Genomic DNA, 18,026 nt, shown 5'->3' with positions numbered 1-18,026 from the left:
CATGCGCACAAGGTCTCAAGACCAGGAATCGGTGACCCGCCCCTGTGTAGTGTCGCGTAATATAGCAGACGACTTTACTAGCGACCAAACAAACTTAATTAAAAGGGGAATAAGCTCGAGTTAATTATTTTTTGGGGGTTTTCATTTGGCATGTTAGCCTAGGTGGACACATGCGCAATATAAATTTTCCTTGTTATTATTTTATTATTATTATTATGAAACTAGAATATTGCGCCTGGCCCAGTCTACGCCAGCCCCCGCCCCCCCCCCCCCCCCCCCCCCCCAATGTATGCGGAAATCAACTAATGAGGGCGGTATAATGCGGAAATCACAACACGTGTGATTGTTATGGTTGGATACCGGTGTAGATGTGTTGTGCATGTAGGTGAGTGATCATTTCATATCTTTTCCTGCAAGCATCGGTTTTATTTCATTGAGTATCAAGATTAAAGGTTAAAGGTTAAAGGTTTGGGCTCTGTTATTAGACTTGGTCTACTTGAGGCCCCCCCCCCCTCAAATTGTGTCAGACCAGTTCTCGACATTGGAATGTTGACCCAGTTTTTGTTGAGCAAACTCCTGATAATGTTCAGTGATTTAGCAATACATGTAGTAGTAAAACAGTAACTCGCATCCCATCAGTCATGAGACTTTAGATTTATTATTTTCTCATTTTGTCTACTGCATAGAACTATGTCAGACTCGGAGGAAAAGTCCCTGAAACATTCTTCCAATGTTCTGGATCTGTTGGAAGGTGTTGAAGTGATGTTGCTCGACATTGAGGGAACAACAACCCCCATTAGTTTTGTCAAGGTAAATTGGTCGGACATATTCTATTTGAACACAGATTTGACAATGGTTTTTTGTTAAACTGTTATGACTTTAACTACTTAAAAACCTTGCCCAAGTGATTGAGTATACAGTTATAAAGGCAAACAACATCTCTATATTTTTGTAACATTGAGAACGGAAAAACACTGCTACATGTGTATTGTGTGTGATTTAATTTATGCAGTTTCATCTTTGTTAGTGGCATGTGTGGGGTATATAATTTACGCTGATTCTTTGTAATTCTAAAAAAGGAGTGTGTATTTTGTTCTCTTCAGGACATTCTCTTTGGGTATGTGAGAGAGCATCTAGAGGAGTATCTTGAGGAGAATTGGGAGAAGACGGAATGTCAAGATGATGTAGCGGCACTTAGGGACCAGGTAACTATTGAGCTTAAAATATCAAATGCAGGCTGGCTGGATATACAGCTCTAGGCAATTCCCCCTGCCCTTTGTTACTGTCTTGGTGCCCCTTGAAGTATTCCAGTAAAACTTAAACGTGTCCTTTAATTTAAAGAAAACCTGTTTTGCCCTTACAACAGTTGAACATTTAGGCATGGACATTGTTCTTTAAAGATGGCCTTAAGGTGTCAACCATGTGCAAGCTCTTAAAAGAAGTGTAGGCTCGGACCAGGGGCCCAATTTCATAAAGCATGTATGCACAAGAACTTGCTAAGCACAGAAAAGTTATTGCTTCACAGAAACGTGTTACTTATTTTAAGTTTGATGTGTTGTGGCTGGTGCCCATCTTTAATTCTTGCTTGGCTAAGGATTTTGTTAATCAGTATTTTCTGCTAGGGCCCTAGGGTGAGAGAGGTTTAATGTTTTAAACACCATGCCCTCTTCTGGAGAAGACAAATGGAACATATTGTTAAAAAATTTTCAACCTTTTCAGAACATCACTTCTGAGAAACTACCCCCAAAAAGTTTATACTCTTTGAACGCCATGCAAAGCTTCAAATCCTACTTACATGCATCATCTTTGCGGTTAGTTTGACAGTGCGAGCTCTTCAAGTTGTTCATTACCATGGGCGTAATTTCTTTTTTCTTAACTCTAATCGTCTTCCCTCGTTGGCAGACTCTTCTCGATAAGGATCTTGAAGGAGCGGTAGCCATCCCCGAGAAGGAACCAGAAGACTCCTCCTCTTCATCATCAGTAAGGAAAGCCGTCGTTGATAACATTCGATGGCTGATGGCAAAGGACAGGAAAGTGACTGCCCTGAAACAGTTCCAGGGTCATATGTGGAGGTCAGGATACCAAGAGAAGAAGGTTGTTGGAGAGTAAGTGCTGATTATATGTAACTATGAAATTGTAATCTTAAGTCCAAGTGCAAATATTCTTGATCGACCCCCTGTTGACAAGTGCATCTTTTCTACAAGTCCCCAAAATCATCATTATTGGACTTGCACTTGTGCCGGGTATGATTGTGGATCTTGTTTGACAATTGTTTTGTTATGAGATATTGCTTACATCACAAGGCTAAATGGCCACTTCAAGATGAGGGATACACTGGAATGATTTGGGCTATCCATCCAAATCAACTGCTACCAGGATAAAATTGCCGCCTACTCCTGGGCTGAAACAGGGTTACCCCCTTCACAGTCCGTAAGGATGTAGGCTTGGGTAAAATCCAGTATGAGCCTGGCTGCTGCTCGATCTTCCAAACTTTTTATGAAGTAATTATTACAAGTACCACATGTACCATTCTATAATCAGTGTCTTGATTTCATCAGCAGTAGTGGCACCGCAGTCCTCTAATAATGGATAAAGTATGTGATGGGTAAATATCTTTCTTTAAAAAAAATTCTTTCTCTGGCAGACTTTTTAGCGACGTACTGCCAGTTATTAAACATTGGGCATATGAAGAGAAAAAGATCTACATCTACTCATCAGGGAGTGTTGAGGCACAGAAACTTCTGTTTGGACATACTGAACATGGGAGCCTTCTTAAGGTGTGATACTCCACCGACCTAAAACATTCTCAAGTTTGTTTGTTATTAATACAATTGTAATGGAGAAAGGGTACCAGGTTGCATCGTAACTTGGTTGTGATCCCTGCCTACACGGCAGCTAACAGTTGTATATGGCTTCTGACTGGCACCCCCTGACCAAAGATATTGACTTTATAGACAGACCGCCTACATAAGGCTAGATAGCTCAATTGGTAGAGCGCCCGTACGTTAATCTGGTGTTCAATGGTTCAAGTCCTGCTCCAGTTGATTTGTCTAACACTGGGTGCGTTCGTTTAGCTTCCCTGGGTCGACTCTGGTCTGCCCCCGGTGCGTTCGAATAGCTTTGACATCATTCCAGGGGCTCACCCGGGTCAGCCCCCAGTGCCCTGCTTGTGAAGTGGGTCACTTGGGGCTGGCCCCAGGTGCATGACGTCAATACGAGAGCGGTGAGTGATCGTTCGTTTAGCTCTAGTCAGGGCCTTACCCAAGTGAGCACCGCGGGGTAGACCCAGGGAAACTAATCGCAAGCACCCTATGAACAGGGAACCTTAAAAGTGTTTTATACAGTAATCTGTCCTTTGACTTGAAGATACCTGTAGAGAGGGGATGTTAAGAAATATTCAATATTAGATGTGGGAGGAAAACCATGAACTGGTGAACACCCTTGCAATCAGATCAGGTAGGGACTGCCAAAAGTGCCGCCTACAGTAACTCCTATGTACGCCTGAAGAAACCTGTAAAGAAGATGTCAAGAAATATTTCAATGTTAGATGTGGAAGGAAAACCCTTTGCAACCAGGGCCCAATTTCATAGAGCTGCTTAAGCAGAGAAAGTAGATAAGCACAATAAAATTATGCTTACCAGAATAAGGTCACCGGCCAAACTACCATATCACATACACAATCTTTGACTGGTATCCTGCTTGTTTTTTGCTTAGCACAAAATTGTTGAGGTGGAGATTCAAACTTCATTATTAATGACTTAGACTGATAGAAGTTTTATAATTGTTGAAACATTTTGCAGTACTTCTCTGGTTACTTCGACACGAAGATTGGAGCTAAAGTAGAGAAAGAAAGCTATCAGAAAATTGCCGAAGAAGTTGAATGTGATCCATCAAAAATTCTGTTCCTGATGGACGCTACAAGAGGTTAGTGTTGATCTAGTTTCATTTTAGTCAATATCTTAAACAAAATAAAATACATTGTGTTTTCAATTTGATATTCCTGTTGTGGTAGACTTGATCAAGTCTTCCAAAATTTTGTGTAGGAATATTTTCTGTATTTTTCATTTTTACCTATGAAATTAATAAATGAAATGAATTGAAAAAAATCACAAATTTACATATGAACTAATGCAATTGCCATACATTCAAAATGGCTGCAAGAATGAATTTCCTCAATGTACAATGTCCGACATAAATGTTTTGTTCAATATTATGTGAAGTGATCTAGACCAATAGAAATTTTGCAGTATTTCCTCGGGTTATTTCGACACAAAGCCTGGACCAAAAGTAGAAACAGAATGTTATCAGAAAATTGCCGAAGAGGTTAAGCTAACAGAAGAGGTTGAATGCATTGATGTACTTCACGATCTCCAGGTTCAACTTTTATGGGTAAAACAAACACTTGTTATTATTTTATTGTAATATTTTCAATGAAATGTTAATTTTGTTTTAATATAGAAGCAACTCCAGCTCACCAGGCAGGCTTCAAGACAACGATCGTTGTACGAGACGGCAATGCTCCATTGACTGAAGATGAAGCCAAGTCCTTCAATCAAATCAAATCTTTTAGTGAGCTTCTACCAGAAGAAAATGTACCATCAAAAAAATCTAGAAAGTTATGAGATCGCAAACTGCTTTCATTAAGCTAGATTTTCTACAAACAATTCTATGCCACATAGTCACTGTAAAGTGTGTGAAAGAAAACGCTTCATTGATTATGAAGTTTACATACTGGTGCTCTTTCAAAGACACAACTTTTCTGAAATATAAAAAGAGATGTTTTGGTAATCTGTTCTGCGCCTTTCAAACCCTTCAGGAAAGTAGTAAAACAAAAAAAATAAAGACCGCTTGGCCACACAGATTTCAGAATGGGATAAAATTACTCTTGATGGTGCTACAGTGACCTGTTTCTGGGGAGGTGCCATTTGCAAAAGTACAAGAAAATAATTAATGTGTATAGTGCTAAATGTATCACTAAAATAATGGTGCTGTTAAAGACACTGGACACTATTGGTAATTGTCAAAGACCAGTCTTCTCACTTGGTGTATCTCAACATATGCATAAAATAACAAACCTGTGAAAATTTGAGCTCAATTGGTCGTCGAAGTTGCGAGATAATAATGAAAGAAAAACCACCCTTGTCACACAAAGTTGTGTGCTTTCAGATGCTTGATTTTGAGACCTCAAATTCTAAGTCTGAGGTCTCGAAATCAAACTTGTGGAAAATTGCTTCTTTCTCAAAAACTACATGTAAGTTACTTCAGGGGGAGCCGTTTCTCACAATGTTTTATACTATCAACAGCTCCCCATTACTCATTACCAAGTAAGGTTTTATGCTAATAATTATTTTGAGTAATTACCAATAGTGTCCACTGCCTTTATCTAGCTGCCAACATTTGCATCTTGCAGTCAGGTAGTTGTTGTACCACAATCAGGGGGATAGATATTTAGAAATCACATTCATAGTAGGGGAAATGTTTTCACAATCTGTAAAATTTCTTCATCAAAACATGGAAAGATTAGTTTGTTTTCACTGAACTTTCTTCAGAATCAGGGATAGTTGGCAGCTCTGCTCTTGTGAAACTGAAGTGTTTGCAGTGAGTTGGTTGCCTCTAAGTTGCACGCAAACACATTCAACAATGTCCTAATTGTTCTCCATAAGTAATAAGTTTTCATTACTGATTTTGTGTATTATCCATGGCAGCCGCTGTATTTTTAAACAATAAATGATAAAAAGGAAGTGTGTCTAGTATTGTGGTATTGAATTTGGTGTTTTAAACTACAAAATAAAATCTTTAGAACATAGGCAAAATTGCATAGAGCTGATTAAGCAGAAAATATTGCTTAAGAAGTTTATACTTAGCAGAATAGAGCAGGATACCAGATGCATTTGTACATGTGACATGGTATTTTGGCTGGTAACCCTGTTCTGGTAATCGTAGTTGGGCTGTGCTTAGCTACTTTTTGTGCTTAAGCAGCTCCATGAAATTGGGCCATGTGCTCTTCCACCACATCTGACAACATTTTGCCCATGGGCGAATGTTTTGCAGTTCAAATTGCAGGTAAAAATGGGCCTGCCTTACTAGAGTTTCTCAAAGCAGCAAATATTGCTCTGCAATTTTCTCCCAAGCACAAATTTGCAGGATACCAGTCAAAGATTGTACATGGAGATTGTTTTTTTTGGGGCTGGTAAGCAGCTCTATGAAATTGGGCCTGAGATTGGTGCTCACACAAATCTATGCCAAAGATTATGTACAGCACAGTGACACAAGGTAATTTGACTCGTAAAATGGCGCAACCAAAAATAATCACTGGTTGTGATATTGGGTAAAATTTGATCAATACAAAAAAACTTCAACTTGTTAATAATTAAAGGTATTATACATGAGTGGTAGAGCTGACAAAATTGTCGCACACAAAAAATGTCACAGACAGTGTTCATGTTTTGTTAATACACCTGTGAACATTTGGGCTCATCAGTCCATTGTATAAGTTGGGAGAAAATAGTAAACACATTGTCCTTAATTTTGGTTGTACCAATAGCAATCAGCTGTTACATTTTGTTTATGTTTTCAGATAGTTTTCTCCATCATTTCAGCCGAGGGAAATATTTCACCGAAACAAAATGGTTGAAGTATTAAGTTCACAATCAGTAAGCCTTCAGAATGAAATTGAACAATGTTTGTTATTCTCACCAATGCAGTATACTACCTTTAACAGACATCAAATTTGATATGGGAAGCCAAGTGCAACAAAAATTTGGAAAAAACTATCATTGTTGCATCTGGGACAAAACTGTAGAAAATGAAAAATAAAAAGTATATTTGCATGTATAACCAATTTTTTATTATTTTTTACTACAATCATATGAGATTCATACACACATTATGGGATAACACAGCAAAAACAACTAGCCTTTCCAATTATCTTCTCCGGTATATAAAAATTAGTTTTTACGTTTTTTGTTTTGTTTTTTCGACTATATAATAATGTTAAACTTGGCCAATTAAGTTAAATTATTTTAAATTAAACCTTTAAAATCAAAGCAATCCACCCCTCTGACACTGTGCTTGATTTTTGATAACTTCGCAGATCCAAGTGTCCTTCAACCAAGAAAAGAAAAAAACCACCAACTGTAAAACAATTTTAAATTTTCAAATACAATATAGGTGGCACGGTTGGCTTGTGCGTAAAGCGCTCGCCTCTCACCAAGGTGACCCCGGTTCGATTCCCGGTCGGGGCCATATGTGAGTTGAGTTGTGCGTTGGTTCTCTGCTGTGCCACGAGGGTTTTCCAGACTATCCGGTTTTCCTCCCTCAGGAAAAAAATCAAACACTTTCGATCTTGGCTGTGCTCCGTGGTCATAATGGGTTGATGTGGCTGGCAGCTGAATGCGCCCTTGCATGCCTGCTTCTCGAACACGTTGTAGCCGCGTCCTTCGCAATTCAGCTCTTAGCTGCGAGTAAGGACGATTAGCCCCCCAAATTATTATTATTATTATTATTATTATTATATGAATTCTCTACCTTAACACGACCTCCAAATCGAACCGGTTTACAGAATTACTTCTTTCAAAACCAATTTTCGAGTGATGTGCTCAATTTGGAAATATTAAACACAATCCAATTCAAGTGATTCCTACAGGGTATACAATGTCAACAAACCAAGCACGGCCCAATTTCAGAAAGCTGTTAAGCAGGAAATACTGCTTAGCAAATGTCTATGCTAAGCAAAAAATGTATGGGGCACCAGTCGCAACAATGTATTGTTTATGAACTTTTGGCTGGTAACCAGTTTTTGCAATATTTTCTGTGCTTCACAATTTTTATGCTTACAGGCTTTATGAAATTGGGCCCAGGCAGCATGCAGTGTGCATGAAAAAAGCATGGCCTATTCCCACCTTACGACAGATAAACTCGTGCATTTTGATGTACATCAAATGATAGAGTCAAAGTAGTTTTACATGTAGCTTTAGTCTTGGAAATTTTGTTTATAAAACAGACGGTTACTCATGTAGCCGACCGTTTCAGACACGGGTAAACATTTCCAAAAATTACTGTAAACACACAGGCTTAATCTTGGATAACATATTCTGACTATTTTTCCCTCGTGGACTTAAGTGAAATGATGGGAAATCTTTGGATGTTATTCTTGCAGAAATCAAACAGGCAAAATCTTTGGATGTTATTCTTGCAGAAATCAAACAGGCAACTTAGCAGCAGAATCAAAATGACTGTCCTCTTTTAAATGGCAAATATACAAAATAAAATTGGAAAACAAAATATTTCCAGTAAACTACCAGAAATAGAGGAATTTTCTTCTAGTGACGCATCCACTATGAATTAAGTTAATTAATCAACGAAACAGTTAAACAAAAACAACATTTGGCTTCAATACTACAGCACCATTTCAAAAACAATAGAACAAAGGAAAAGTGAGGTTTACCTCCTTAAATGCATTGATTATTACCCTAAGAAGAAATACTCCAAAAAGTAACGAGCTTGCAACTCTTTTAACAGAAAACTGTTTTCTATTCTCGGCAGTTTTCATTGATGCTAAGGGGGACAAAAATGGGATACAGCTGCCAGGCTGCTGAAAATTCTATCAATCAATATTTCTCTTTTGAGATATTTTACTAAACAAGAAAAATTAACCTAAGTTATCTCATCATAGCCATGTTCTTTTGTTCTTAAAAAAAAATCACAAGTCAAAAACCGAGGCTGGGGAAAAAAGACTGATGCCTGGTTTGCATGTACACGTAGCACTATTATCATTAACGTGAACACGGGGGATCTGACTTGGGATGACCGCACTGTTGTATAAAAAACTGTGAATTAAATCTATGACAACCACATTCATATAATGTGGTGAATGCATCTATGATACACAGTCAACCCTCCTACTTTCTGACCATTCACTGTGGTTTTGAATGATAGCTAATTATGACAGGCTCCAATATGGTTTAATGTGGTGAATGTATCAACGTAATACAGTCAACCCTCCTACTGTCTTACCATTCACTGTGGTTTTGAATGATAGCTCACTATGCCAGGCTTCAATATGATATAATGTGGTGAATGTATCAACATAATACACAGTCAACCCTCCTACTGTCTGACCATTCACTGAATGGTTTTGAATGACATGTAACTATGCCAGCCTGCAATGTGACACCATATGGTGAATGCACACTGTACACAAGTTAGTTCTGTGCATAGTAGTGCCACCATACAAAACATGTCCAGCTGAATGGTTTCAAATGGTTTATCAACAATGCAAATGTGACCCCCCAAAAAAGGAGGGCCAAAGCAACGTCGACTCTGTGCTTTTGGTGCGTGTAGTTAGAATTATGTACAGACTTTTCTGGGGCTGACAATGTCTCTTCCAAAAGGGCATCAAAGAGATTTCCTCATCCGGGGATTGATGGACTAAATTAAACACAGTGGCAAAAATAGACAGGCACTAACAAGTCTCTCTCCCACTCATACAAAGTCAAATACACGGGTGTTACTCAGGCACTAACGAAGAGAGTTACAATATAATATTGACAAAATTGAGGTTCAATGAGTCCTTGAAAGAACAACTCCGCGAAAAAAACAATTGACAACTGGACTGATGCAAGTCTCCTATCGGCTTGGGCTTCAGTTCATGCTACACCATTGTGTCTATAGAATCAATACTAAGCCATAGCCATGATGATAACACTCGCTGCACACAAAGCCTTCAGGTCAATAAGAGTGGCTTGGTCATTGGCTCTAGCTATTTCACTGTGCTTCCCTGGGCCCGATTTCATAGACAGAAGTAGCTAAGCACCAAACAACTTTGCTTAGCAGAACAAGGTTATCAGCAAATCCTGCTCACTTTTGCTAAGCACAACATTATTAAGCAAATGTTTATGCTTAAGATAAGCAAAGCTGTTTTATGCGTAGCTACTTTATTGTGTATAACAGAAGAAGGTTACCAGCATAAATATCACCTCACATGTGCCATCTGTGACTGGTATCCTGCTCACTGTTGCTAAGCAGAAAATTGTTGAGCAAACTTTTATGCAATTCTACGAAATTGGGCCCAGTTCTACTGCTGAAGCCAGCAGTAACACCTAAAAGTGCACCCTGTAGAAACACTTTTATTTCCGACAAAAAAGTTCCCTCTGGCAAAAAATAGAGCGAGATGAGTAATCACTTAAGATGGAATCCCTTCTCGTAGGTTGCGCCGAGTAATTTCTCTTGTAGGATCTCTTCCACAGAAAAAGTTCGCTTGGGAAACAATAGAAGAACTCGCGATAGCCGCAGGAACGAGTTGAGTAATCAATTAAGATGGAATCCCTTCTCGTAGGTCGCGCTGAGTAGTCTCTCTCGTAGAATCTCCTCGGTCGAGTACTCGGGCAGTTTGAGATAGTGTACACAGGTATTGACGGAGGGGTAGGTGCTGTCATTGGCGTCCACCTTGCGGACTATGGTAAGGCGTGGGTGGAGGTTGGACAGGCCGCCGGGCGGGAGGGAGGAACAACCCGTGGTGAATTGCAAAAAGGATTTCCGCTCGTCTGGGGTCAGGGAGGTCATCACGTTGACAAAGCGCTGGAATCCAGGACTGGAAATAAAGAAAGACAGCAATGAGTACCCACAGTTTAGTTTCAATTACGTCTCTCAAGTAAGTATTGTTTGAAGCTTTGCATGGTGTGGATTAAAATAGGAAGAACTTATAAATAAGTAGTAAACTTGCGGATACAACCATGTGTAAATCTCTTTTGTGTGAGTGTTGGCTTTGAGAAGAGCAGGTGTGGTCTTGACGTTTCGAACAGTATACTCTGCTCGTCTTCATGAGAAGACACAGGAGAGAGGTATGTACACTCTGCTCGTCTTTTCATTCATTCATTCTTATAACATTTATTTCCATATCACAAAAAGACGAAAGTACAGAGGTGCATGCCAGAAATAGACAATTATATTAAGTAAACTAACAAAAGAGTCTTATCTCGAGTTAGGCCAACTTACTCGTCCTATAACTTAGCACTAGCCTTACGTTTTAAATAACTCCTAGGACTAGTAATAATAATAATAATAATAATAATATTTAAAATTTATATTGCGCCCCTTACATACAAAATGATCAGAGGCGCAGAACACTTGTTAAAAAGCACAGAGTGGAAGAAAAAGACAAAGAAAAAAGACTGGTCACTAGGCCAGTGCCCAAACAAAAGTATAGGGTCCGTAGTTCGAACTATCTTTGTGAAATCGACCCCTTCTTAAATCATACATACCTTTCTCTTGTGTAGCCCAGCTTTGGATCGGTGTAGTTGAGGATATCTTCCCTTGTCCACGTCGGAGCCTGGTCCCCACACATCATTGTCTGCAGTTCAGTTGGACTGAAACTGTGCAACTTCTCCATCGAGAACACCTCATCAAAACCCTCTGCAAAGTTCAAAGAAGAACAAAAGAGTATTATTTTGGCTATCCATCATTTAGTATAAAATGGCTTTAAAAAAATGGCTTTTAAATTTGGGCTCGAAAAAACAAATGGACTGGAGCGGAACCCCTAAACAAAGATATTGACTTATAGGGAGACCTCCAGCATGGAGCCGGATAGCTCAGTTGGTAGAGCGCTGGTACGTTACGTTTCTGCGCCTTGAACACCCAGCAGGGTGGATATGTGCGCATTACAAGTCTTATTATTATTATTATTATTGTTAATGAGAGGGTCGTTGGTTCAAGTCCTGCTCCAGTAAAGTTGTCTTTATCCAAACCTAGATTGATTAAAATCTGCCCATTCAGTTTACCTTTTGGTTTATTGAATAAAATAAACAAAAGAACACTGTGGCTTCACAAAGATTAGAGTTCTACTGTCTGACCCGTCAACCGCACCCACTGTGGTTTTAAATCATACATCAGGCTTGGGACTACATGCAGCTGATAAACATACAAATGTTGATTATTATTATTATTATTTTAATATATTTTTTTACCCATACACCTCTGTGTGTTATATTAGCACTGTATACTCAGTACTTTCCCCGAGTGCTAAGAAAAAAATATCACAGGCATGTTACTCGGGTGGGATTCGAACCCACGACTTTTGCAATTCTAGAGCATTACTTAAGGAGAAATCTTAATCACTTCATTACTTTTTTCAAATTTTCAGATCTAAAATGGAGTGTAATCCTACCTTTGAATGCCTCGGCCTGGCGTTGTATACCACTATGCAGACAGAAGTCAGTTACTAGTTCAACATACTCCTCAGCATTGTCTAATGTAAGGAGTTCCTCACCACCACCAGGCTTGAGATCATGAGTAGAGTAGCCGTACACACTGGAGGATGGACTGAACTGGAACGTCAACCTGGGTGCAATATAGAACAAAATGAGATCAGGTTTAGTTGGGTGAATGATTTCTGGAGTAAATTACTTCATCTACAAATAAAAAATGACGTCTGGTGTACCTAGAGCAAGCTAGATGATGACTAGAGCAAGCTAATCAAAACGTTGAAACCAATAAAGAACTCATTGCGCGGTAGTGAAGTTAATAACGAGAAGTCCCCTCAACCCACTAAGCTAAAGCATAAGTCCCGGCCGATGTTCTACCTTCCGCCCAGGTAGTAGTTAATAAGCAGGACATTTCATTTCAGAACTGAGAAGTCTCCTGAATTTGGAAAGCTTGCCTGAGCCATTGCGGCGTGGCAACAGTGGCTTCGGTTTTGGGAAGTCTAGTGTTTAGTGGTGAGTCTTCAGCCATTCTATCGTCACCGAAATCTAATTTTTAAATATTCACTTAAAGATATTTGATGACTGGGTGCAGTAATCAGGGATGTTGAAAAAACAAAGCCTGATAACCTACATTTAGCTTAGGTTTTAAAGTTCCTAGTCTGCAATCTGGGGCATGTTATATGGAGTTATTTTCAGTTATTTATAATAATAAAAAAACAATATTAAAAAAATCAAAACAAACATATAACATCCCTGAGTATTGGTTAAAATAAAAAAAGTTAAAACTGGTTAAAACAGTTTTTCTACAAAACATTTGGAGAGTCTCTTCCTCCTGTACTTACCCCAAGTCTTCAAGACGTACGGGAGGACCTAAAGATGACTCCTCGGCTAGAGTAAGTGTCTGTATCTCATTATTCCTCTCTTCCTCTGTCTTGGACTTATCCTTTAAGATCTGTCTCTTCCTGTCGACCAAGACCTTCAACTGCTGCAGGAAGTGAGCTCTGTGAGGGGCAACTAGCTCCAAGTCATCGAGGGTCAGAAGGCCAGCAAACCAGGCAGGTGTGCGGGGCTTGGGCGGATCGCCCATGATCAGTTCCGATTTAGACTCGTACTCCTCGATGGACAACTCTGAGATGAGATCATGGACATTGTCCAGGGAGGCTTCGGACTGGGTGTCGTTGGAGACTTCAGAGTCGCGGACGGAGGACTCCAGAGTGAAGGAGGGGTGGATGTTACTACCGGCTTCCCCCATGCACATGACCTTGAGGAAGGGGCGCGAGAATGGGAAATTAACGATGCGGTTGTCTTGGAGACACTTTGCGAGGAAAGTACCAAGGAAGCGGAAGACTTCACATGGAACCGTTTCTCACAATGTTTTATATTATCACTAGCTCTTTATTGCTTATTGCTAAGTAAAAAATTAATTTAAGTAATTACCAACAGTGTCAAGTGCCTTTAAGTACCGAAATAAGCTAAGCAAAACAAACTGAAATACAGAACCAAGAAGCAGCTTTATTTATAAACATCATGACCCAATTTCACAAGACTCTTTCAAAGCATAAAAATAAGCCGAGCACAAAAAAATCTAACCTTACCAGCCAAAATACTGTGACCCTTGTACCATTTGTGAGTGGTATTTCTCTCAGTTCTGCTAAGCGAGAAAATTGTAGGCGATATTTTCTGGTTAAGCAGCTCATTGAAATTAGATCCTGGTCTTAAATTCGTTTTAGACATCTCTTTTGACAAAACACACACACACAATAAATGCACATTTTAACAATAAAACTAAATTTTATTTCAGCGTATTTGTTTGTATCATTATTATTATTAATAATATTATTATTATTTTTTTTTTCATAAATTCTTTTGAGGAGGTAATAACATCAAACAAATTCTTTTGTGTTATTGCCTTGTTTGTCATATAATCTTATTTGTTTCATTTGACCCCGAATGGTTCAATTGTCACTGCTCTTTAAATGGGCCCGTTCATCTGGGCCCAAATAAAAACAACTGCTTCTGTAAGCACAAAAAGCTAAGCAGAAACAAAATTACAAATGCTTATAAGAATAAGGTTAGCAGCAAAAAAACATATCAAGGTTTCAGCACCATACAGTAAATTTAAAAGTGACTCAACTCAATGACACAGAATGAAACTGATGGACTTCACGGTGTCAGTTACTTTCGATGACAAATTTAATTCCTTAAAGGGCCTACTCTTACAATGCAATAATCAAAAGTTTACACACAACAGAGAACTAAGCACACCGACACAGAATAAAACCAATTAATGTGTGTGATGTTTTGCGCACGTAAAAGAACCCAGTGCACTTATCATAAAGAGAGGGGGTTTGGCCTGGTGTTCCTGGCGTGATATCAGCAGTATATTGCACCACAGCACCTTGTAAACCATTACATGGCGCTATGTTAAGTAGTAGGTGTTCCTGGTTTGATTGGCAGCATATTGCACCACATCACCTTGTAAACCATTACATGGTGCTATGTTAAGTAGTAGGTGTTCCTGGTTTGATTGGCAGCATATTGCGCCACAGCACCTTGTAAAACATTGCATGGTGCTATACAAGGATTAGGTCAAAGGTAGTCCCACATCTTGTAGGAAAGACTGAATGTTACAGCGTTATGAGTGATTGATATGCACGCTTTATAAGAAGCCACTAGTATTATTTTTATTACTTGTTGTGGTCACAGTTGTTTGTTTGTAATAAAATGTAATGCCTCAACCCTACCCCATACGCCCCCCCCCCCCCCCCCTCCCCATGGGAGGAAAACCGGATGTTCTGGAAAACCCTTGTAACACAAACAGGGAACAAACACACAACTCGCATATGGCCCTCGCCGGGTAACGAACCAGATTGTCACCTTGGTGAGAGGCTTTACGCACAAGCCAACCATGCCCCCCCCAAAAAAAAAAATATTAAAAAAAAACAAAAAATTTAACAAAATCAAGAGAAAATATTATGATACATCATACACGTAAGTTTATGTAAGTTTATGTATTATGAATAATTTGCCATCTACACTTTAGACCATTCCTATTTGGACAAAACACTTTACAAAAACAGTTTGATGCTGAATAAAACCAGTTTGTTTGGGGTCAGTTTATCTAGAGACAATTTATTTCTTTACACTGCACAAGTACATGTAGTATCCATTACACATTTCAAGCAAACCATTCAAGGAATAAACATACAGATAAATCCCCAACTATTTACAGTTTAAACAGTCATTGAGCCAAATTGAAGATGGGATATATTTTGAAAGGCATAGAGGCCAAGCATTAGGACAAATTTATTTAGCAAATCTGAACAATAGAGCATCAAGTTTTCAGGTAAAGTAGACAATCAAACGATTAATGACAAATCATGAAAATTCACCAAGAAAATGTTTTTTTTTTGCCAATGATACAACATCACACTTTGCCTTCAAAGAAGACCAAATCATTCACTACACTTGTAAAACAACACAAAAATACAGCATCAAACCTGTTCACTCGTTGGGGTCGTTTGTTTTACTGGTGGTGGGGGGGGGGGGGGTAATGTTATTTCTGAATACCTCGGCCATTAACGGGGGTTTGGTCCACATCACCACTTAGCCTTTTCAAGCACCTGACAGTCAAAGGCACTGGACACTTGGTAATTACCCAAAATAATTGTTAGCATAAAAACTTATTAGGTAACAAGCTGTTGATAGTATAAGCCTTGTAAGAAATGTCTCGCTCTGAAGTAACGTAGTTTTTGAGAAAGAAGTAATTTCTCACTGAAATAGTTGAATTGAATTCCAGACCTCACTGAGGTCTGGAATTCAAGGCATCTGAAAGTACACAACTTGTGCGACAAGGGTATTTTTTCTTCCTTTCGGCCTATTCTCTCGCATTTTCTACAACCAAATGAGTACAAACTTCCACTTTGAGATACACCAAGTGAGAAGACTGGTCTTTGACAATTACCGAAGGTGTCCAGTGTCTTTAAAAGATGAAAGTATTAATATTGACTCACCTGAACATCTTGAGGTTGTAGCTGTGATACGCTGTTCCTTATCTACTTGCAATGGGGAGGGACACACATCTGTACATCACATCTTTCAGTGTGATAGAAACACCAATCATACTGAACCCGATTGACCTGTATACAAAATAGTAACCAGACAGTTAGTATTAGTACATGTAAGGCCTATTTTATGTTAAAAAAAGTTTAAAACTGTAAGGATCCAAACTGAATGTAAATAGTCTAATGAAAGTTATTCAAATTATTGTTCATTGTTTTCAGGAAACAAAAACTACTATGAACAATTAGGTATGATTGAGTTTCTGCTTCCGAACTCTCTTGAAGTTTCTTTCAATGACCTACATGTAACTCAGCTGATACGGCCCTTTTACTTTCGGAACCACAACTTGGGTTCCAGCTTAGGTACCATCAAATAGTTTGCTAGTGCCCCCAGCCCTATAGCCAGCCCTATAGCCAGCCCTGATACTCAGAACAAAGAAAGCTTGACTAGAGCAGGGATTGAACCAAAAACCTCAGGATTGGCGCATGAGCACTCTACCAACTGAGCTATGGAGCCCTGTGTTGGAAGTCTCCCTAATTATCTTTATTTGCGGGTGCCAGTCAGAGGCCATACATTTGTTAACTGCAATAGTTGTTCCTCTAGAGCTCATACATTCTGTTGACCAGCGCTGCTGTTGACAATTCTGATGCAATGACACAATCTGACATAAATTAAGGGTTATACATAGTACATTGTATAAAGTAGAGTCAATAGGGAATCATCGTTTTTGGGAATCATCGTTTTTGATGGAGATAATACTAGTTAGAACGTTTTCCTTAAACTTCCAACCAACACACAACACACTAGCCGTCATCCAGTTTGTCAATGTCAATTCAATGTGTCTTGATTTTATGAAACAATTTAATAATCAAGTGAAACTGACTCAGTAATTTTAAACATAATTTGGGGTTGATTGAACAAAGAAAAATAATTGACTAGAGGAGAGCAGGATGTTGAGCCAACCAACCACATGGTTTAGGCCAAGGCCAAATAAAAAAAATCATTTGATCCGGGTTTCTCCAAAAAGAGGAGGATGAGGGCCCTGTTAAATGTTATTTTGTATGTGTCCGCCAAGGCATTTTAATTCAAATTGGCCACCAATTCTTCAGTTTAAAAGTCACCACTTACTTTAGTTACAAGTTTTTAAAAGATTAGTAAGTTTAATGAGAAAATATGATAATGACTAAAAAATGAGAAAATACACAGAAAATACCTGTGAAGACAAAAAAAGTAAAACAAAAAAATAGATAAAAAAAGATGGGGCCTCAAAAAAGGATGAGGGAGGGGATGGATAACTTTCCGTATGGCGCCACCACTTTTTCACTCATTTTTACAAAAAGTAATATCTCATTGAGGTAAATTAAATACTATATTATTTCATATCGAATGAAAAAATGGCGGCGCCATACAGAAACTTTTCCAAACTTTAATTGTCGGTCTTTTCATTACTATTTTTTTAATAGGAGCTTCCTTCAGCAGGCATTATCATGACACGTGTGTGTTTCGAAGTTTGCCGCCACACACTGAACAGCAAACGAAAAGACTATAATTTGCTTCATTTTAGCTGTTTTGAAAACTCAAATTCATCTTAAAAACTCTTTCAAAGAATTCTATAAATACTGTTCTACTCACCTCAAGCATTTTGCAGTGGTTTCGTCAACCAATTTGGGTATAAAATAAAGAATCAGTTACTCGAGAAAAACGTGGAGTCTTTCGCTGTCAACCATTTTGTCTGCACACAGGCCGCCGCGAAACGTAGACTGG

The 18,026-nt window shown here is 38.8% G+C and overlaps 2 protein-coding genes across 2 annotated transcripts; one reads left to right on the top strand and one right to left on the bottom strand.

Annotated features, from left to right (window-relative positions):
- The first annotated feature begins 312 nt into the window (after nt 1-312).
- LOC117294343 (enolase-phosphatase E1-like) lies at nt 313-5,005 on the top strand. The gene is made up of 7 exons (XM_033776712.1): nt 313-385; nt 687-810; nt 1,104-1,205; nt 1,903-2,105; nt 2,645-2,777; nt 3,801-3,924; nt 4,459-5,005. Exons 1-7 carry the CDS (start codon nt 369-371, stop codon nt 4,620-4,622), a joined length of 867 nt encoding a protein of 288 aa, XP_033632603.1. The 5' UTR covers nt 313-368; the 3' UTR covers nt 4,623-5,005.
- Nucleotides 5,006-7,787: 2,782 nt separating this feature from the next.
- On the bottom strand, nt 7,788-18,026 carry LOC117292574 (E3 ubiquitin-protein ligase HECTD1-like). The gene is made up of 6 exons (XM_033774683.1): nt 17,895-18,026; nt 16,214-16,339; nt 13,043-13,461; nt 12,164-12,336; nt 11,262-11,412; nt 7,788-10,591 (listed from the first exon to the last, which is right to left on the bottom strand). The coding sequence occupies exons 3-6, from the start codon at nt 13,456-13,458 to the stop codon at nt 10,309-10,311; spliced, it is 1,023 nt and encodes a 340-aa protein (XP_033630574.1). The 5' UTR covers nt 13,459-13,461; nt 16,214-16,339; nt 17,895-18,026; the 3' UTR covers nt 7,788-10,308.

The sequence above is a fragment of the Asterias rubens genome, chromosome 1 (assembly GCF_902459465.1).
Source record: "Asterias rubens chromosome 1, eAstRub1.3, whole genome shotgun sequence".
Taxonomy (NCBI): domain Eukaryota; kingdom Metazoa; phylum Echinodermata; class Asteroidea; order Forcipulatida; family Asteriidae; genus Asterias; species Asterias rubens.
This window is presented reverse-complemented; position numbering and strand designations above follow the sequence as displayed.